At 36.4% G+C, this 22,735-nt stretch overlaps 1 protein-coding gene across 7 annotated transcripts in view; it reads right to left on the bottom strand.

The window, feature by feature from the left end:
* The window catches only part of EML5 (EMAP like 5), a 103,878-nt gene that overhangs the window by 8,580 nt on the left and 72,563 nt on the right, over positions 1–22,735 (bottom strand). For 4 of the 7 annotated variants that reach the window (XM_040067684.2, XM_058421032.1, XM_058421033.1 and 1 more), the window contains 14 exons: positions 19,191–19,269; positions 18,023–18,152; positions 17,070–17,168; positions 15,190–15,210; positions 11,849–12,022; positions 10,738–10,946; positions 8,638–8,795; positions 6,688–6,802; positions 6,007–6,195; positions 5,638–5,810; positions 3,551–3,713; positions 2,567–2,670; positions 1,040–1,193; positions 126–226 (listed from right to left, as the gene is read on the bottom strand). In XM_040067684.2, coding sequence (XP_039923618.1) covers positions 126–226; positions 1,040–1,193; positions 2,567–2,670; positions 3,551–3,713; positions 5,638–5,810; positions 6,007–6,195; positions 6,688–6,802; positions 8,638–8,795; positions 10,738–10,946; positions 11,849–12,022; positions 15,190–15,210; positions 17,070–17,168; positions 18,023–18,152; positions 19,191–19,269 — 1,869 coding nt within the window. Of the gene's footprint in view, positions 1–125; positions 227–1,039; positions 1,194–2,566; positions 2,671–3,550; positions 3,714–5,637; positions 5,811–6,006; positions 6,196–6,687; positions 6,803–8,637; positions 8,796–10,737; positions 10,947–11,848; positions 12,023–15,189; positions 15,211–17,069; positions 17,169–18,022; positions 18,153–19,190; positions 19,270–22,735 lie in introns of those variants that run through there. The other 3 variants (XM_058421031.1, XM_040067685.2, XM_058421035.1) reach the window with 3 other exon arrangements.

Below are 22,735 nucleotides of genomic sequence, written 5' to 3'. Positions count from 1 at the left end.
TGAACAGGAAAGCAAGCACACAGATAAAAGGCTGAAGGCTGAACTTGAGCTTTACACTCTTATGTAAATGGACTGTCCATGTCCAGCAGTGTGAAGATTCTGACAGTCATGGCCAGGACACCTACCTGCAGTCGTCCCCGCCGGCACTGACCACGTATCTGTCTCCACTTGTGAATCGAATGTTAGTTAAGTGGGCAGAGTGACCTAAAAATCGTTTGTGTTTTGCCTGAAAAAAAACCCCAAACAACAACAGAATGAGAGGGTCTAAATATTCTGTACCCTACTAAATCAAAGAAGGCATGCATGTTTTTATTTACCTTTTTATTGCCTCACATATTTATAACGTTCGAAAGATATATAGGTTATCAAATGTGAAAGATCCCCTGAAGGAGAACTACTATTGAGCTGCAATGTAGATTAAATTGTCAGCCAATAAGGGAGCACTTGCAAATTGGAAAGAATGCTCAAGCTTATGCGGTAATATTAAATACATCTTGCCACATGACTAACTTCCAAGTTTTGTGTAAAATTCCTCACACTGAAAAAAAAACTATTTTCATTGCAATTGTGTGAGCAGTTTACCCTGTGCAGTCTCAAATCTTGAAAATTAACAGTGAAAACAAATTTAAAAACCATTATAAATTAAAATTATAAAAACAAGTGAAACAATTCAACAGTGTTAAGTGAAGAATCTGTAAACTCTTCATCCATGAAGACACACAGATGGGACTAAAATCACCAGCTATTTTCCTCATCTGTCAAATGGATCAGAGATGTGGAAATTACTAAGGGCTTTGAGATTTGCATTAAGCAGAAAAGCAGACTGGCAGACAATATCAACAGTATTTGAGCTCTTGCACAAAATGGTTGGGAAACTCTGATGGGGAGCACATATATGAGACTATAGAGCTAAAGAGGTATTAAAAAGCTACAGATTTAGAGAAGAAATTATTTCCATCATATGTCTTCTAGAAAAACAAGACAAGATCCTAATATCAACAGTACTTGTTGTTGTAACCATGCAAAAACTAGTTCTTACAAATTTTTCAGGACATGGAAAGTCAAACAGTTTGACCATGCCAAAATCGTCGCCTGTTACGAGATTGATTCCCGAGTGAGAGACACAAGCACAGTTCACATCAGCTTTTTCAGCATGCCTGGACCAGATTCCAATTACTTCATCCCCTAGAACACTGAAACAGAATATCAAGAAATTCTTTTGAAAACCACTGCAAAAACAAAAGTCAGGAAATAGAAAGCAGATCTCATATTCCAACTGGTTCTATAAAAATGCAATGTTTATGTCTATGCATGTGTGAGAATAAAACATAAACTATTGTCCAGTGAAGCATTTGCAAATAAAAAAGAAAAATTAAAAAAATTAATAGAGAAAGGACAATTGGAAATAGAACACCATGGCATGTAGCCATAGATGAATAAGCTTCAGCTTTTGGGAAATAAAAAAAAAAATATTCTCTAGTACATATAACTATGTTCTGTTGCTTCCATAGTGTTTTCATATCAATTTAAAGAAAAGTTACTCTGAGTCCAATGAAGATTCTTAATTACAATCAGGGAGAGAAAAATTGCCCTGCCCTGAAAACATAATTATTTTAAGAGTCCAGAAAACTTCCTTTGAAAAGCCTTGTAAAAGGGCTTTTACTAAGCTCTGCTTACAAGGTATATGCATACTTCCAGTAATGCACAGAAACAATAAATTTATCATTTGTTAATAAGTAAATGATTTGGGAGTTTTTCTGTGATTCTTTCCCCCCCATTTCAGGGCACCGTACACTAGATGTAAAAAGGCACAATTTACATCAGAAATACTGAACTGGATCAGGAAATACCAGTTTCTTGGTTTTGTCTCAAAAAGGTGACAAAAATTGATTACCCAAACAAAACCCAGAAATCTATCAAAATGAGTCTTGCAGAGCCCTCTAAAAGCTTATAGTTTTATTTGAATATTGCAGCAAACAGTCAGGATTCTTATTGTTTAAATAATATTCATATGTGGAGGAATTTCAAGTATTTATTCTCAATTTTTGACTGAGGGTCATGATTAGAGGACAATAATTAAAAGCAGGAAACAGAGACTGAAAAAGGGCACAGAAAGTCAGAATTTTATAGAATAGAAAACAAATTATTTAACTGCAAAATAAAAATAAAATATGGCATTATATTTCAGGTAATATCTTGAAAGAAATATAGTAACTTTAAGGTATTCAGAAGTAGTTTTGTATGACTTCTAATATGCAAATGTCAGTACCAACTTATACAGATGCCATTATTGTGGTACTGTAAATAAATCTGAATTACCCTAGTTGTGTGTTGTCTTTTCATGTTTGGATCTGTTTTAATTGGCCCTCTACTCTCATCACTATTTTGGTAAACAGCCCCTGTGTACTGAGGGAATCTGCTCTGTGCTGCATTTAGGGGAGCTGCTGCCAGAGCAGATGTTGAAAGAAAACATCTGACTGAAGGGATTAAATATGCTTTTAAATAGTAGGTGCTTCTCCTGGAGGTTGCAGGGGTTTTAACAGGTGTAAATACGTGAATCATTTACCTTGTCCAAGTAGCCCATGTTATTCTGTCAATCACAGCCTGGTCCACAAGCTGCTTTCCTGAAGGCACTTCATACACTTGCCTTTTGTAAGACCCCGTAGAGACCTTTGAGGTGACCACAAAGAATTTACAATGCATTAACTTGTTTCAGAAGTATAATTCCAGAGGGCTTTGAAAAGCATTTTTGTGACAGTTACTTTTTACTCCATAAAGTAACAGCTATTAAGAAAACTTAGTCAATGAGTTGAAAATTCTCAGAAACTAGACAAGCATAAAGCAATAGTGAGAAAGCATTAGAAACCTTAACATTTAAGTGTCTAATTAGGAAAAATAACTGAAACAACTCACATTCTGCACATGTGTTAGTGTGTGACTATATACAAATAAGGCAAAATAAATTCCTATCTTTAAAACGGAGACAAAGTGTTCCCCTAGCTGTAAACATTGATTTGATAATGAGAGAAGCTTATTTCTCTTCTCAGATGCAAATAAAATATAGAAAGCATATTATATTTACTGTATTTTTATTTTAAGAAATGTCTTAAGCCCTCATATAGTTGGAAGTTGCAACACCACGATTTTGGCGCTGCTCCACAAAGTCTAGCATTAAAATGATGACGTAATGCCATCATGAAGGTCAGAGAGATGAAGATTTTAAAGCTCCCCAGGTCCTGCAGAATGACAGACTGTCCTCCTTCCTCTTTTAAGATAGCCCATCAGCATCAGGGGTAAAAAGGCAGGGAGACACATCACACAAGGTTTGAAATCTGTCTTTCATTTCTTTGCTTATTTTCTGTATTTGATCTCCAGGAAAATCATTCAAAACAAAAGGCATTCACTTACCACTACGACAAAATAAATCTAATGACAGCACCATACTCAAACACTTAGTTATAAAACTTAGAAGTTGTCAAAGGAGAATACTCGCAGAGTATCTGTACTGAATGTTTTCCATTCAGTACCTTGAACAATTAATGACTGATACCTGGAGATAAGAGCTATCAGCAGAGAAGTCCATCTGGATCACAAAACTTGGGATATCTTTGCAATAGCTGATTCGATTTAGTGTGGGACCCAAAGTCAGATCATAAAAATCCACTGCGTTCTCACTGGAACCAACTGCTAGGTAACGAGAATCTGGGCTAAACCTGAACAGATAAAAGGGTTTCATGAACACAGGTCGGCACTTACAACAGATTATAATATTTGAGAAGTACAGAAATTTGTATTTCAAGTATCTGCTATTCAGAACTGGAGGGAGGCAGAGTATTCACCCTGCTAAGCAAAATAACTTTTGAAATTAAATTTTCAGGGAATGCACATCCAGCAGAAGATGGCAATAATTTTGATACAGATTACATATATGAGTGAACTGGGAACATCTCTTGAATAACTCTGTTCATTTGCTGATTTCATGACCATCTCATGGTCTAACAACTTGTTACGTTCCCCCTGATGACACTCTGACTCCCAGATGCTATACTTACAAGGTTAAAAACTGGAAAACTGAAGTGTTGTAACTGAAGAAATACCAGAACTCCTAGATGAAATGTACTGAATAAAAAGGTGTAAATCAAACCTTTTGTTTGCCCAATGTATCTTTAAACACTGGATTCTTTCTTCCAGTTTTCCTTTCTAGTCTTGAAACTCAGTAGCTTCCTGAGCTGAACAAATCCCTCACAGCCCCTTCTGTGTTACTAGGGAAGTTTCTTTACTTCTGTTTTCTCTGAAATACACCTTGGGACAGCTTTCCAACTCCAGCAACGCCCTAACTCCTAGCAGAGCTCTCCTGCAAGGTCTCTTTACTTATATTTCTCTCTCATCATTACTTTGCTCTCCAAAACTTTCCTTAGCTGATTACGACCAATTTATCTCAGAAGAAATGGTCTGCTCCTCTACTCAGAAACAGAAGCAAAATTTTCCTTCTAACTCCTTTCTAACAAACACAACAAACAGCAAACTGACAGACTGGCATTTCCATTATCTCTCACAATCCAGACTTCATCTGTAAGCTTCTGATCTCATTTTGCCTCCTAGGAATCCCTTCCCTTGAGCGTGCCAACCACAGCACACCCTCGGTGTCACTGGCAAACCTGCTGAGGGCACTGATCCCACTGTCCCTGCTGCCACCAAGATGTCAAACAGTGCCACTCCCAACACCAGCCCCCAGGAGCACCACTCCTCACTGGTGTCCACACCACCAGCTGTTTTGACTGATGCTGTCTCTCACCTTCATGTACCTCCTCTTTCTTTTTTATTCCTGGTATCAGCACAGTCACACAAATGCCACAATTTACTCGTTGTCCTGGGGTGACTGTGTGTCCCCAGTCATCTGTTGGGTGCAGGGGGGAGGGCAAGCGTAGTTTGTTTTTCCCCAGGAAAACTCTGCTCATCGGAGTGACCTTGAAGCGGGGGAGTTGGAACACGGCAAGACGAAAGCAGCTCTGTTGTTTTTTTCCCCAGCAGTTAGTTAGTTTAGTGCTAGCGTAGTTAGACGCTGTAGAATAGCTGAAGCTTTTTGCTTTTTTTTTTTTTCTTTTTCTTTTTTTGTCCTTTTTTTCCTTTCTTTTTTTCTTTTTTGCCCTCTCTCGGAACTGTTCCAACCTCTCCGGACTAAGGACCTGGGGAAGCACCGGGGGCCTCCACAGGGAACCCACCCCACCAAGACCAGCCCTGCACATCTCCTTTTCTCCCAACGTCAGCGGAGACGGAGCGGTGGAGCACAGTGACGACCCTCAAGAGGAGACTTTCTTTCTTCAAGTTTGTTATCCCTCCGTAAGCGGCACGAAGCTCTTGTCATCGGGTATTGTGCTGGGAGTGCTTTGCCTGTTTAATAAACAGGTTTTTTCCACTTCTCTCTGAGGAAGTCTTTTCCTGAACTGGTTGGAGGAGGGGAGGGGGGCCCCGTGGGAGGGTTTCTCCCAAAATCTGCCTGAAACCACCACACTCATTGATTCCAGCTCTCTGAAATATCATTGCAATGTTCCTCAGAACACAGAATTGTATTTTTAAGAAACAAAATATTAAAGGTTTCTAACATAGCACAATAGACAGCAAATTATATTTTCTGACCTGATATCTTGAATTGCTGATCTTCTGTCCCTTTTTTTCCCCCAAATTTTTAGAGAGGTCACAAGCAGGATAATAAATTCTCCATTTTTCATGCCAATAGCTACCATATCACCTTCTGGGCTGTAACAAACAGTACGAGCTGCGTGTCCTAAGCTGACTTTGTTCAGCATCTTCTGTGAAGAAGTAAAAACCCAGAATAGTAACTGTTACTAATTGTCCATATTTTAAAAGCATCTTATCCACTAGTTTGTTAACATGCCAACAGCATCAGATGGATTATTTTCAGAATATAGTAAAAAACAAGTTTCAATTCTGCAATACCATCACAAGTCTATTTTTTTTCCTAAACAAGGATTGTCTAACACCTACCTTTTCAGCAATATCCCAGAGTCTCACTGTGCCATCTTCTGCAGCAGAAAGGAAAAAATCTCTGGATGGATGTGTTGCAAGGCCCCAGATGGGTCCATCCATATGACCATTAATTAGAATGTTACATGCAGCATTTTTCTCTCCAACTTCAATAATTTCAGCATTTCTTGTCCCAACAAGAATTTTCCCCTTGAACAATAGTGAAAGAATTATCTTTGATAAAATACAATAACCTCTCATGATGAACAGTAATTAAAATATCATCTAGAGCTATAGTTCTGTCAAGCAAGTTTGCTTAATTCAAGTTATTAAATAATCAAAGAAAATTAATTTTTGTTAAACTCCTCTGATTTATGAAAGTACAAAGCTCTGTAGATACCACGATGCTGGTTGAATTATTGATTGTCATTTGATATTTGATAACCGAAGTGTGAAAAGAAAATAGACAAGAAATCCTTAATTAGTCTTTAATAAAAATATATATGGAATATTATACTTAAGAAAGACTGAGATCTCACAAAGTAGATGTTTTTCTGCCACAATATCAGTTGCAGGCACTTTCTAGCTTAGCCTTTAATTTCAAATACTAGCTATAAGAGAAAGCTGAACTAATTTCTCTGATATTCAGACAGCAACCCACAAATTATAAGCTTTATTTTACAGACAGGCAGCTTTGTTTACCTTGCCTCTGCAAACAGAGCGAACACAGTCTGTCATTTGTCCTGTCTCCAGTCTGAAGGCACGACATCGTTTCAGCTCCTGATCCCAGAGCTTAACTGCTCCTCCTTCCTTTGAACTATGAAGATATCAGGAAGAACCATGAGTATAATAGCTGGCACAAAAAGGACAACTAATGGATGAAAGAACTACATTATTTAATGTACTGTACTGCAAATGAGGCGTTTTAATATGCTTTAAATTGTTAAAGATTCAATTTGACTGAACAGTTGATGTTAACATGCTGAGCCTCACAGTCCAGCAAGACACAGATTCCAGGTCCTCACTCTTCTACTTTACAGAACAAGTTGAAAGATGGGTGCTGCTGAGTCTGAATGAGTAGCACTGAGGCAATTTGTCTGGTCAAAAGAGAACAGTAAATTGTGCAAATCACAATCTTAATAATCAGACAGGCAGACATTTTCAAATTATAGCTGAGAGAAACAGAAAAGGTATGTATTTTACTTTCGTGAAATGAATGACAAGATTTTCACTTTTGTGAAAATGTCATTATTTTCACTGCTGTAAAATAAATTAGACAGATACAGCAGAAAATCCACACAACTAATATGTATTAATTATAAAAACACTAAGTATTTCCCTCCCACTTGCCAAAAAAAAAAAAAAAAAGTTTTTCAGTGCAGAACACATTGAAATAAAAAAAGCTTCTAAAAAGTAGATAATGTCTATTGAAAGAGTGATAAATTTCTAGTTGAGCTGGGACATGTCTTATCTGTCTTCAATCTCCCCTCAGAGAAACAAAAATACGATGTTCCACAATATTGAGCTGCTTCTGTTACATCTTTGATTACTGAATAATCTTACAAAGAACTTCAGAATGCTTAATCACAATTACTGATTTGTTGTAGTAGTAGTAGTAGTAGTAGTATTAATAAAAGAACTATTATGAATTATAAATTGATACTCCTTGCAATAGTATATTCTTTGCTTCCCACTAGCACTGTTTTGATCATTATACTCAGCAAGAAGATTTTACCAAAACTGGCTGGTGAACTGTAACTAAGGCAGAAAAAAGCATGCAGTTTTCCTAAAGGAAAATAAGTTTTGCATACTGTCAATACTTGATTTTCCTATAGGAAATTAATTCTGGGTTCTTATTCATTACTATTTGTTTCAGGTCAAATACTAATTATTAAGAGCCTCTAAATCTAAGTGGTAGAGAGAATATCCTCCAAATAAAATAACAACATTTATAAATAGTAGAAGGAAATACTTGAAACTCAGAAGTAAGTTTTCAGTTGTGTCTGAAAAGATAAGTGGCCTGTGTCCTGCAAAATGTCATGTCATCAGACAGACTGAAGCATTTTCTTATCACTAGGAAGGCACCAAAAAAATTAAAATGCTGGAGGAGATATTTTACTTGCAACCCCAGGAACAAAGAACCTTGCTATACCTTAGATTTCAGAGAAGACAGCTTGCCTCTGCCATCATAACTAAGCAGATCTTTCCTTTGAAAGAGGTTGTGCATCATACTGCTATAAAATTTATCATTCATGTATTAAATCACAACTGTGCAAATTACTTGGGTTAACAACCTCCGTTCACCTTCAGTGAAAGAAGTAACCCACAAGGACTAGGCAACTTTTTAGTGCTTAAAGCTAAATGGGTGCTGCAGCTTGAAAATCTGTAAGGCCCCTTCCAACCCTAACCATTCTATGATTCTAAATTTCAGACTAAATGCTTTCTCTTATAATCAATGCGAAGAATAGCTAGTTGAAGCTTATATGGGGTTACCTGCACTTTGGAGGTGATAACTGCTCTTAACACCTCTCCAGGATCTGAAAGGGTCCACTGCTCTACCTTTAATGTTTCAACTAGTGTTGATGGGATGAATCCAAGCCATTTTTAAAGAGTACACGTGCATGCAGAAAAAAAAGAAAAAGGAAGACTCACGGCCTTTCTTTGCCTCCTGTAACAATCAAACCATCCCTCAGTGTGGTGTACATCGTGAAAACAGGTCCGTTGTGAGCTTTGGCCACAATTCGTACCAACACATGATCTTTCCAAACACAAACATCTCCACTGATAGTACCTGTAAATGTCAAGTTATTCTGAAAAGGGGAAAAATATGCTCATCATCTGATTCTGAGTAAGGTAGGAAGAAAAACATTCAGAAATAAACACCATTTGCATTTAGAGGCTAAATTGCTTTTATTTGCTGGTGCAGAAGAGGAAACTATGGAAGAGGCAATAAGGACTTCTAGGGACAAAAAAAAATGAGCTACTATATTCCTTCTTGAAGTCTGAGAGATGCTTTCTTGTAGCTTGAAGAAAATCACTGCGTTTCTTTTTGCAAGAAAAAAGCAATGGCTTAAGCTTTAGTCATATGGTTATCTATGCTTTCAGCTGATCAGGTGTGCAGTGTGTGGCAATAAAAGTAGAACACCACAGTAAGTACTGACATTCTACACAAGCAGGCAGTTTGCACCCCCTTGCTTTATATATTGTGCTTGCAGTAATTACTGTGGTTAGGTGAAGAGACTCACATGATTACAGTAACCTTTAGTTCAGGAAGAAAACAGTTTGACTGGAGTTAGAATTAAAAGCTGCCTGTTCTTTACTTCTGCTTCCTGCTCTTGAAAGGTATTAAAATAAATTTAATTACCTCTGAAATTAAAGGGCTATTTCTTATGATTCCAACCGGAACTGTTTATTGAGCAAAACTGGTTTAGTAACACAGATAAATCCTTAAATTCAGTATCACATGTAGTATCATCATGTTTCATGAGTGTCAGTACACATGTGGCACAAACACTTCCCTTGACTGAAGTGGGTTAACGCTCTACATCCCTTTTTTTCAAGGTACAGGTGTGTGGCTCTAATAAAGTAAAAGAGGACTGGAAATGAAGTTGAGAGCAGATCCTCAGATCGTCCTCACAGTATAACTGTTGGGCTGTTTCCAGCTTCTGTTTAGGGAGAGCTGAACCAGTTCTTTTGGAGACAAAATCAAGAAGAGCATCCCCAGAAATGCTCCCTGCAGAAGTATGGAGAAGGTTTGGCTTTATGCAGTTTGCACAGCTTTTCACAAAACCCTTGCAAGCTCTCCATCCTCAACCCTCATACCAAACTTCAGGCCATGCAGCATAGAGCCTGATGCTCACACTAAGAACCTGTGTTCTTAGTGAATATGAAATATTAGTGAAATAAGAAAGTTTGCAGAGTTTTCCCAAATCCCTGACTAATGCCTGGGCTGAGCATTAATAACAGTTAACATTTGGAAAATTTCTTGGTTTTTTGGTAAGGCCTTCATCTAAATCAGGCAGATACCACTGCGTAACAGAGATAGTGTAGCAAAACCAGGAAACCACAGCCCAGTTAGGGCTTCAAAAATCAGAACTGGTGTAAATTCAGTCTGTACCAAGCAGGCAGATGGTCAAACAGGACAGAAATGCAGGCAATCAAAACAAAGGTACCTGTGGCTTTCTGCCCCACTGGAGATATGAGAACTGCTCATGCAGAGCAACTCCAGACCCAGCAGTGCTGTGGAACTTAGCAAGATGGCCTGCACATATCCAAAAACCCCCAAAGCAAAAGAAACCCCTAATGCAGTTGTCTAACAATGCCCAACATTAGCGAATGCCCCAGGACAATGCTGCTCTCTGATCACCCATGAGCAGTAGCACATAACAGATTACAAAACAATCACCTCCAGGTGGGCATAAAATCAGCCTCATTTCTACTGTTTGGTTCCTGCAGCCTAGACTCAGCTTGGTTTTACCCAGATTAAAAAGCAAGCAGTGTGTTATCAGTTCAAAGGATCTATGTTTGTTTCTCCAGAAAATATACAAACCCATAGTCTTGTCCTTTCTGTTCTAAAGAAAGCTGGTACTAGTTCTAACTAGCAGGTAAGTATGAGAAATGCTAAACTGAGTTTAACAAAACAACTGATATACTAATCAACAGGTTATAAAAGTGTCACTGAACTGAATAAAGGCAGAAGGGTAAAAAAAGTTTGTTTTTATGCATTTTCAGGTGGTTTGTTGAAGTACATACCGCTCCAAAAGCCACAGAAAGCATCGTCTGCATGCGGGCATCTTCTATGGAGCTCAGCAGCCCTTTTTTACTGAGGAGAGCTCTTCCAGCCAGTGTCCAGAACCTTACATGTTTTACTCCCACAGAAACAAACTGTGTATCTGAATCTGGCCTGAATTCTGCTACAAATATACGCTGGTTATGACCAGCTCGGCTGGCAATTTTGGCACCTGGCAGAAAAAAAAATGGACATTTTGAATTTGCTGAGAAAAAGATGCATTTCTGGTTAAAAAACTTTAAATCATTTTGATCCATATAAAGACTCCTCAGTTGGGATCCTTAGCTGCCATTCTGAATGTGTATCAACCCTTAAGATGAACACAGAACATGCCCACACATCCTTCATCCTACTTAAGATTGTATAAATACACACCTGACATTGCATCCATCCCCACAAGATCTATCAAACAAGCCATGAAAGATCACTTTTTATTAACTTAATAGCTGATTTTTAAAATTCTGAGAGCTAGCAGTTGATCAACAGCAATCCCCACAGAGAGAGGCAGTAAACCTCTAAAACTAGAGAAACAGATCCATAATCTGGGCATGGCTTTGCTAGGCAGAAAGGAGATGAGGAAAGGAGCTCAAATCTCCTTAGGCTAAATCAGGAATACACATCAAAGCTGATCTGAAAACATGTAGCATAGCTCAAGGCACCAGTTATATGCCTAGAGGAGTTGTCCCGGCACCCCATTTCTGCAATTTGCAACTTTTGGGAATAATTTTAGGAGTATGACAACCTAGTCAGTAATCAGACTTTAGAGAAGAATAAAGTAGTAGTAGTAGTAATAATAATAATGACAATTTTAAAAAGAGAAAACCTTATATTATTCTTACTGGAAATCAGTGAACTATCTTGATCTTTACACAATAGTTCAATGGAGATATATTTAGCAGTCACTAGAATGGGTGAACACATCTATTTTAGATCTTGTTGTATGGAGCATAGCACACAGCATTTATTGCATTAATTTTTGATTGGCTGACGCTTTAATGTTACGATAGCTCTTGACTCAAGGCACCATATCTCTAACCTTGTAAACACCTTCTACAAAACCAGTCTCTTTCCTACCTTCCTGCCACTTCCAAATGGTAATGGTGTGTTCGGGATCCAGCCCTACGGACAGCAGCAGCTTGCCAGTGGCACTGAAACTGACTGAGCAAACGCCCTTGGAATGGTAGCACCGCAGTACGGACAGTGTCTGCTTGTTCATTGCATCCCACACATGAATAGAAGGAGCTGTAGCTACACAAATATAAAAACATGCCATTAGTATTCATTTTGAAAATGTCTGATAATACTGTTTAATAAGCACTTCCCAAAAATTATTGTGATCAGATGGGGGAAAAAAGAAAAGTAAAGAAAGGAGATTTTGGCCTCCCTTTGGGAACCAATTTATGACAAACAAGATCATTAGGTAGGATGAACAAGTTGGCCTGATTACATTACCAGAGATGTTAACTTGTCGCTTAATTTGTTATGGGATCTGTGAAGCACAACAGAAGTTCTAAAAGCAAGATGTCTTCTCCTGTTTTTCTTTTAGTAAAACACAGAGCAGCATGCTAACTCAAAATCCTTCATAAAGCTGCTCATCAAGAACGTAACTTCTACATGGGGCTTTTGGACAACTGATAACTACAGAGAAATCAATTTACAGTGCAGGGTCAAAATCTCCTTTCTACAAAATGGCCACCTGTCTGAAATGCTTGCCCCCTTAGCAGAACATCAGCAGAACTGTCGGCTTGCTTACCCACGTAGAAGAACTGTGGTGTTCAGTCTGCATTGTACAGACTGGAAGCTCTCTGCAGTAAAAACTGTCTTTCCATTCAACTTATCTGAGTATCTCTACCATGATGACGTTGTAATGCATTAATTTGGTTTATATTGTGTTTTATCGGATTTGTAATCTGTATCGTGGTTTTTCCTTACTCATCTGTAACCTAACTCTTCCACTCCCACTTCTCCCTGATTGGATGATGTCTTGTCCCTGCCTCTGGGCCCTGCCCCCTGGGGAAAACGCCCTCGGACGGGCGGGGCTGGGCTCTCTCTGGCCCAGAAAGCGATTGGGGAAGATCTCCAGCCAAAGCAGAGCAGGACTGGAGAATAAAGCAATATTTTCCCCCCGGACAAAGAGCAGGTTCTTTCTTTTGCCAGCGGCAGTCGTCTAGTCTCGTGGAGAGTTACCACAATGACAGATGTTTTTTCCCCAAATGCGATGCCTTCTCAAAAGATCCTGCAATCCATATATAGTTACAATCTCTGCGCAGCATCTAAGGCATTTCCAGAACAGTAAGATTCTCAAACTTCTTCACTTCTGATCTCTAATAAATTTGATTGCAGAGTCTGAAGGTTACCGGCACTTGTCATAGACCCAGATTCACATAAACTAAATTCTCTTTCAGATTCATACTTTGTGTTTCTAATCAGCTAAATCTAGGCTCTCAAAGGCAGGCATGTGATGGGAAACAGTAGGGACCTAGGCAAAATTTCAGCCACATGAAACTCAGTTTTTGAGCACAATTCTACAGCTGTTCCAAAACAATCTTTATATCTTCCTCATTTCTTTTATTTCCCATTGGAATTTCCTCTCATGGCGGCAGGGTGCTATCATTACCTTTTGAGAGGTACTACAGTGTAGTATGGACGTGCCATTAAAACAGAAGGGGCAGGAGCTGACAGCATATAACACTTCCCAAAAATTGCCAGCAAACTCCTTGCTGTTCTTACGGGAAGCTGAGGAAAGGAAAAGCTTTATTATGGCTCTGAAATGATTTTCACTCTTCAACACTCCTCTTGGTAAAACTCCGTATTACCCTTGAATTGTGCACCTGCCCTATAACCTTAGCCAAAAGTTTTCTTTTGGGCTGCAGATGGAAACTCTCACCTAGTTTTCCTGAAAAAGAACTGACAAAAATCAGAGTAAGATCTGCAAGACAGAAAATATGGACTCTTAGGTCCTTCTATATGATGGAATCCTTCTGAAAGTTTCTGTCCTGACACTGAATCCTGCCTGTGTACTCAACACTTTCACAAGAGAGATGTTCTAAGGTGTCTTCTCCTTCTGGGAGCAGTTAGCTAAAGCTACCATGGGAGCAGTTAGATAAAGCTGGCAGAACAGAAAACATCTTTAGTAAGGTGGACTGAATCTACACCAGGTCAATTAGGAAACTTCATTTGCCATTCCAGCCTTGTACAAACATAACTGCTTTAAGAACCCCTGCATCACTGTAGAAAACTGAAAATTGGAACTAAAAAAGCAAAAGTTGTTGGTAAGAAGGATGCCAAATAGCCATCAACAATTTTTAAGTAAAACTTTTCAACTTTCAAATGAAAGCAGGCAGCAGCTTAGATTCCAGACTAGTGGTTCCAGAAAGAAGAAAAGAGTGCTCATTTCAGGCAGTGACAACAGAATTTAGTAATATACACAAGCTCAAACTAAAGTTGCAGTAGAAAGAAGGCACGTGACACAGGGAAAGTGTCCAGGCACCATATGCAGGACTAAAGATGTTCTTTCATATAAATATCCATATCATCATTGTTTTTTTAAATACAGGTTAAAAGTGTGGGAAAAGGTACCTACATTCTTCCTCCCATCCTTAGAGCAAGCACCATTTGCCATATTTAAGAGAAGTCAACACACATTAAAGACGTCAATGCACAGTTGTTCTTACAGAAAAAGCTCTAGATCCACATGAAAATTATTACACTTTCTAGCACACATGACCACACATTTATGCATCTCTGAAGAGTCTTCACAAGACAGACAGTTATGGCTGCTCAACAATGAACTCATTTGCACATGATGGTGATGAGTTTTTACAATTATAGTTGAAGAAAAACATATTAATAAAAAATATCTCAGTCAAGACTGTCAAAATGTCAAAGACTCAAAATGATAGAGGAAAAATTAAACTGACTTCATCAAAAGCATTTTGGATCTGTTGTAATAAGTACATGACAATTGTACATAAATGTGAAAGGTGATTAGTTTTTTCACTCAGTCACCTAGGCCTCCTCAACAGAATTTACTTTAGAAATGCATATTTTAAATTACACTCAATTGAAGGTCTAAACCAAATGTTGTCAGCCCCAATGTGTCTATAAAACTGGCAAGCGTACACAGGAATGCTACAGTAGCAGTATGTATTAGAACTCACTAATCACTAAGCAGCAAGAAGGGAAAATGTTTCAACAAGAGTGGTTTTTAAGTGTGTTCTAAAATTTTAAATTTTTCTATATTTACAGTATGCTGAGCTGTTCTGACTTTTATTCAGTGTTGTAAGTAATATGACTGATACACGGGGTTTAATAAACTAAAAATGAATTCACATCACTTACGGCTCTATAAAGCTGCAGATGGCTACTAGATAGACTAACTACCCCTGAAGATGTTAAAATTTTGTTTCCCTTACCTGACATATCTGCTGAGTCTCCTGTAATGGAAAAGCAGCAGAAAAATAATTAGATCAGAAATAAGATAAGTGATAAAGAAAATGAATGCCACATTCAGTGTAATTTCTTAACACACACCTTGATGTCATCTTTTGGCATTGCAGCAGCACCAATACTGCTGTTAAAGATGAGTAATTACTGATAAAAGAAGGTCACATCAGAAATAAATCATAAATATATTGAATTAATGAATATATTTTGATTTCCATTTTGAGCTACAACACAAAAATCTAGATTTGTTGTATGCTAGGTGTTTCTCAGCCAAAGTAAATGAAAACATATTTTTTCATGTCAGGGATTTTTTAACAAACTAACTGGGAAAAAAACCCGCTAAGAAGCAGCATTTGATACCTGAAGATTCAATAAATCTTTTGAAGATTTAAATCATAACGGTGACACTATTTGTGCCAACTATATTGGTAGGAAAAGTAGCAGCAGTTTAGTATGTTCACTCCTTAACATCAATTTGAAATCAAAAAATAAGTGCTATTTTAAGGTATTTCACTTCCAGCTTATTTTTAATTATCTTCTTAAAGTATATATATTTTTTTTTGTCATCTGTCCCTGATTTGTATGCCTTAATTCACATTACAGAACATTGAAATTGTTCTACTGGTAGCTGACGCAGAAACGATTATGAAAATCAAAAAAGGATTAAGTCCTGTGTTTTGTCTTAGGTAAGATCAACACAGTAGAAGAAAAATCTTCACATTCCTCCCATACAGAAAGGCAATCAGAGCCAGATTTAAGAAATATGATGAAAAAGTAAATTATCAAAGACAATACAAGGTTTGTAATTCCTGCAAACATTCTTTGCAATCAAACCATAGACAAAAATCTGCTGACAATTTTTTCCATTTAAATAATTTCCACTAAAAATTTGCTTAAAATTATGTGAGGCAAGAAATTCACAAAGAAAGGAAACTATTTTAGCTAAGCAGTTAGTATTATCAGTGAGTAAATTTTAATGAGAAATGCACCTAAAAATCCAAAAGACACAGAAAAGCAGGTAATAAACTCCGCAGAACTGATTGGATTTACATGAAACCTCTAAAACAAACATTAAAAAAAAAAAATCTATTTTAGCTGAAATAAAATAAGGGGGTTTTTTGTATTCTATGCACTGAAGAAAATAATGTGGGTTTGAATCTGCTGAGAACCAATAGAAGATATGGAAACTATAAGATTGTAGGGCTACAAAAATCCCTATTCCACAAAATCTAGAAACAGCAATTTCTACCAGCTATGCTAATGAAAAATGGGCTTATTTTTCCTTTTTTTTTTTTTTTTTTAACCTGGTTTGTTCATAGATCTTAATGTCACTATGAAAAAAAAAATATATATATATACATTTTCCCTCTAAATCTCAATTTATCTGTAGGGAACACCATTAGGGTTTTGGTTCTGCCTGGAATATTACAGCTATATCATATCCAACCACCAAGTAGGTATTATAAATCTACCCGATGAGGTAAAACCTACATAAGATTGACATGTATTTTAAGAAATGAAGGTAATCCCTATACTTTGGAAGGGCTATGACTCTGGAAGATTTAACACAACTGATAGTTCAATACAACCAGACTAATTTAATGGGGCTTAGGATTTCTGAAAATATAGTTTTGATAATACTCCAAACCGTAGATAAGTTTAATCTTTCATGCCTCAATATTTTTGTCAACTTTATTCAATTACACTCAAAGGAACATATAAAGAGGACAGGTAACTGAGTAACACTCATACAAACTGAGATAGTGTAATCAAATATTTTTGTGATTTATCATGAAGGCCCTGATTGCATGCTGTTATGTTAATTCTTTTTACAAAAATACAAACATACCTACTTGGCCAGTTGCCACTATGTTGGTAAACTTGGGGTGCTGATTCACAGTGAGGCACAAAATATCATCATTGTGTTCCTGGTAAAATGACTGAGAGCCTAAAAATAAGAAAAAAAAAATCAAACCCTAGTTCAACTTTAATTAAAACATTTATACACGCATAGGCATGGCCAAATGTTTGAAAATTTTATAATATTTGTTAGAAAACAGCATTATGGCCATGTTGCATTTTGGAGCATAAAACCAGAAAACAGAAACTCCTAATTTTTTATCTTGGTTTCAATGCACAGCACTCAGTAACTCCAAACTATTCCCTCAAGTTTTCCACAGCAAGTTGCTTAACTATCTCAGAAATAAATGGCAATTGTGTAGTTTTTTAAAGGTCCAAGTTATCTAAACTCACTGGGTAATTGGGGAGGAATATATGTGATATAGATGATTGAAAAGCAAACCAAATAAAAATGTTAACTTTTTCTTAGAAAAAAAAAATTAAATTACAATTACTCTTTTAGTTTCTGTGATCATTTCAACATGCAAATTTCAGAAAGTTAATACCAAAAAACCCAAATCTTTACTTCCTTTAAAGCTCAGTCACCAGGAACATTTCAGTATCCTTGTTTGCTTATGCAGCTATTATGAATATTTTCTACAGACTTTATTTTCAGCAACAAATAATATTTTTCTACATACTTTTACAATGCTTAAAGCATATTAATTAATTAATATAATACATATTATATACTATATATATGAGAGTATATTATATATTATAGTTTATAGTGTATATATTTATGTTACCTATTCTATATTATAATGTATATATTATAATGTATATATTATAATGTATATAGTATAGATAATATTTTTATATATTATAATAATTCATAAACTTAATCAACTGTAACCCCAGGTGTGTGAAGAAAAATTTTTCCTCCAGTGAGTTTTCTCCTACCTGTTGCCACATTATACAAGATCCCAACAGAAGCAGTGTGATAAATTACATCAGCACCATCATTCAAATAGTGCACATTGTTTCTGCAGTCCTTGCCTCGATACCCAAATACCAGCTCCAAAATTAGGTCCTAAAAAAGACAGTCACATCAATAGACACACAAAACCTTAAAGCAGTTATGAACCTCCATCCCTTCTGTAGGATTTAATTTTTTAAATTATGTCCTTATTTGGTAAAGGAATTTAACTACATCTCAAACCAGCAGCAACTGAGCTCGTGCCTCCCCTGTCACTTTACACATCTGCTCTTTCTTGTCACGCACAGCAATCACCCCTTCCCACCTCTCAGGAGAGTGCTGCAGAATGTGCATATAATACACACAGGCATATATATATACACACACACACTCTCTGAAAGAGCTACTCATACACATGCACATAAATAAATAAAGTTCTTTTAACTCAGAAGACACCAAGAAACAAAGAATGACCAACACTGGCCCACAATTTAATTCCAGCCAGCAACTTGAAACCTAAAACCTAAATTACAGCCTAAAACTTCTAGAGCGCGGATGTCAAAAAGCTGTTTACTATGCTCCACCAAATATTTTGCAGAATCAACAATATTTGGGTTGGAAATTTTTCCAAGGTTAGATTAAATTTTTACTTCAGAATAATCAAAAATTGTTATATTTGTTTGCAATTGTCATGTAATGAAAAGAAAAGGTGCCAAAGCTAAACTCATCATTAATAGAAATTTTAACATTATTTTAAAATCTCTTATCAGTGATGAATTTAATATGAAAATTTAAAATAAATTCTAAGAAGATTTGAATTAAAAAATTGCTTAGTTTTATTAGCAACAATACACCCTTTAACAATCCAGTTATCTAAACAAGACATCCTGCTTTCTACAGCCAGTTCTAAGGTTTCATGATTACTAGGAAATGAATTATACTCCATTTGCAAGAAAAAGAAATATCATCCTTCTTTTTTATTATTTACAAGAAAAAATCCTCTCCCACTTTTTCTGCTATTTACCCAGTATTCTCTATTTCCACCTTTGATATATTTAGAATAAAACAATCATTTAATGTGTTCACAAGGTGTGTCAGCTTCTAGCAAAACAAAATCCTAAAAAAAGACAAGAAGGGCAACATTTTTCTTACCTCTATAGGTCTCTTTTTTTTCCCCACGTTATTTGTCTGAAGTTTCTCCGGCTGTGGCAGTGCCCTACTAACTGGTGGTCTGAAATAAAGAACTGTGAATAAGAGAAGGCTGTCCGTCACCCATTCCATACTAACAGCACCTTCCAACCTGCTAGTGCATAGGGAAATCTCATAGCCCTGTCATACTCAACTTATAGTCATATTCATCTTGAAAAGAAATGATTCTGTCATAGCAGAAAGACAAAACATAAAAAGCCTTTGTTTAATGTGCTAGGTTCTCTAATTCTTCAACAATCCATGGGATTAATGCAAAAGCTTGTTCTAAAGTGACTGACCACTTTTAAAATATTTGTAGCTTTTTCCATTTTTCAAGGTACTTTCATCTTCTCTGCAGCAATTTTGCTGAATAGAGGCTTACCTGATTTATCTAATTATGCCTCTTCCCACATGCCTCCAGCAGACCCCTAACTTTTCCTGCTTTTGTAATAGTTTATAAAGAACCCCAGATGGACCTGCCCATAACTGAAATGAGATATTGATCAAAGCTTGTGTGGAAGGAAACCAAAACCATTCAAATGCAGGAGTAACAGCCATAACTTATGCTCCACTCTTCTGAATAGCCCAGATTTAATTAGGATATCTCAATTAGATATGTTCAACAAATATCCGTAACATCTTTCACATTACATTCAACTGTACCTATACAAAGAAACACATAAACAAATGAGCTCTATTTATTTATTAAATATATGCAACTATTCTTAGTCATTTTCAGGAGCATTGATTGTTGATTCTATAGATGCAGCATTTGTAGCTGTGATAACCCTTTAAACTTGACCTTTAAGAGGAGCAATTTGTTTAAAAATAAATTCGATATATAGATTCAGTGACATATAGATTATTTAATCCAGTAGGCAGTGTAGTAAACTAACATCAAACATAAAGCAGCACATCTCTTTCACATTCCTTTTTAGCATGAAGTATTTCTAATTTCATCTCTGCTCTTGAGTGATTACTTTGATGCAAAATAATGACTGTCTTTTCTCAGAACAATATGATTTGTCTGCTCACTGTATTTTGAAGGCCAGTTGACAAGCATTTTTTTCAGTTAATCAAATAAAATACCATTTTCTTATATTTATTTTTTCATCTTCCCTGCCTAATACAAAACAGCTCACTCCAGAATGCTCCAAAAGACTTTATATTCTTAATTTCTGATTTGGACTTCATGGACAGCTCTGCAACAGCCTCATTGCTGTTCCTATAGAAATTACCAAAACACAGCATAAAAAGCCCTACTTTCACTTGTCAGCCTCATATTTGACACAGAGCACTCAAACCTCATCTCTTTCCTCTTCTCCTACCCTGGCCCCAATTCACTCATGTCCCTGAAACCCAGAGGGAAAAATGAGTTGGAGGGGGAAATAAAGAAGAAAAATTAAATATAGCAGAAGAACATATTTGAAGTTTGATGAAAGCAGTAAAAACTGAAAGGACATGGTTCTGACAGAGGTTTATGTTTCCAGAACTGAATATTTCTTTGCTGCTTGGTTCTAGAATGTGGTGGTTTTACACCATTCACTGCCTGCAAATTCCTTGTGACAGAATGGGAGAAGAGGTGAAATAATCTCATTTTACAACTGCTTTAGAAGACCATCTATACTTAAAGGCTCTACAGATACAAATACAAGTTGGTATCATCCTTAAGTAACCATTAGAGTACAGTTACATTTGTACATTATCACACAACAGAATAAAGTGAATGTACATTGGTCAGGAGAACTTGACAACGTTTACTCAGCTGCATTATCTCACAGGTCACCTAAACAATTTATCTAAATATCTGCCCAGGAAAAGACTAATTCCATATTGATCCAGAACAGCGGAACTGGAACACAAATTACAAGTATGTATGTATTCTCTTTCCAATTAAGTTTCAAGATAACAACTGGAGCATTTAAAAAACAGGAATGCTGAAGAATATGAGAATACATTATCCAAGTCCTTTTGAAAGGTGTGAAAGGTGAAAATATGTTTAATTTGCTATGTGATGTGCAGCAGAGTGATTAATGGCATACAAAACACACAGTGGTCATATACCTGTATGCATAACTCTCTGCATGCTCAAAAACTGCATGGAAAAGACAGGAAGGAGAGCATGAATAACATGTTTGAGTGAATTCATGTATGGATAGCGTCAGTTTTAGCATGGGGAAGGAGAGTTCCAGCCATCTATCATAAGGGAAATAAATACCTCAATACTGGTACTTTATTTTCAAAATTAAAATAGATTTGGTATATGTATTTCAATATTTCTTGTTATGAAACCATAAAAATTGAGTTCAAGCATTTTGGAGCATTTGAAGTAGTTTCTGAAACAAAAAAATACCTTGTTCACAGCTTTAGACATAGCTTAAGTATTGCTACCCATTTTTGTATGATGTATTTCATTCCATATTTTCCTCACTGTTACTGAGTATCTAAAGTTATGTCCAGAACAAGAAATTATTTTCTTGTTTACAGCATATGTAAATTACCACCAATTCTTTGAGTTCTGTGGTAACTTATAACACTGTGATTTATATTTATTTCTGTTTTTATAATACAAGTATTATTTTGGGCACGATTTCATAGAGCAAATTACAGTTGTTGGTACAAAGGAAAAAGTCCCTTCCTGTGTGGGGCACCAAAGTTGCACTTCACACTTAGGGAGACTTGCAGAGAACTTACCAACTGATTTTGCACTACTCTGCAGCATGAAGTGTTGTGCATTGCCCTCCTCAAAAGGTGTTGGCAAGCATGAAGTATAGAATGAATTTTTTAAGTAAGGAGGACTTCTTTCCATTTACTCTTGGCAAGTTCTTCAAAGTCATTTGTGAAACTTTACAGAGGTCTGGTTTCCATTACAAGATAATGAAGGTTGGTAGCTTCTAAGTACTGCTTCTTGACAAAAATAACTTATAATAATAATATATTAAAATAATTATTTTCATGTGTCCTATGAGCAGTAAGTGCCATTTTATACTCCCTGGTGCAGATACAGGGAATACAATGCTTAAATAATTTAGTTACATATAGACCTTGACATGTCAGGTGAGACTGTCAAATCATCCCATGTAAAACAGCTGTCCACTAGAGGGCTGGAAAGAGAGCTGACCTTTATATTTTAATAAACATTACTGAAAAATACTACTTGTGAAACATAGGAAATTATAATAGTTCATGGAGTTGGAGTTCATATTGATAGGTAAAATTGTATCTAGCTTACTTGTGAAACAGAACTACAATTAATGTATATAAATTTCAGATTTTTCATACAGAAGCATTCTAAAGAGTGATAGGTGCATGGTATGGCACCCAACATGACAGATGGCTTTTTAAGGAAAATGGGAAGTGGCAGTAAAAGATGGACTAGACAGGAAAATAAAAGCATTACCTGGAACCTCTTTTCAGCAGCAGATGGGAAAGAGAAAAGGATTACTTATACAAGTTGGCTGAAAGTTAGGTGCCAGTGAATTATTCATATATATAATTATTGCTGACTT

Source organism: Hirundo rustica, chromosome 6 (assembly GCF_015227805.2).
Source record: "Hirundo rustica isolate bHirRus1 chromosome 6, bHirRus1.pri.v3, whole genome shotgun sequence".
NCBI classification, from domain to species: Eukaryota; Metazoa; Chordata; class Aves; order Passeriformes; family Hirundinidae; genus Hirundo; species Hirundo rustica.
Note: the sequence above shows the minus strand (reverse complement) of the source record. Positions and strands in the feature narration are given on the sequence as shown.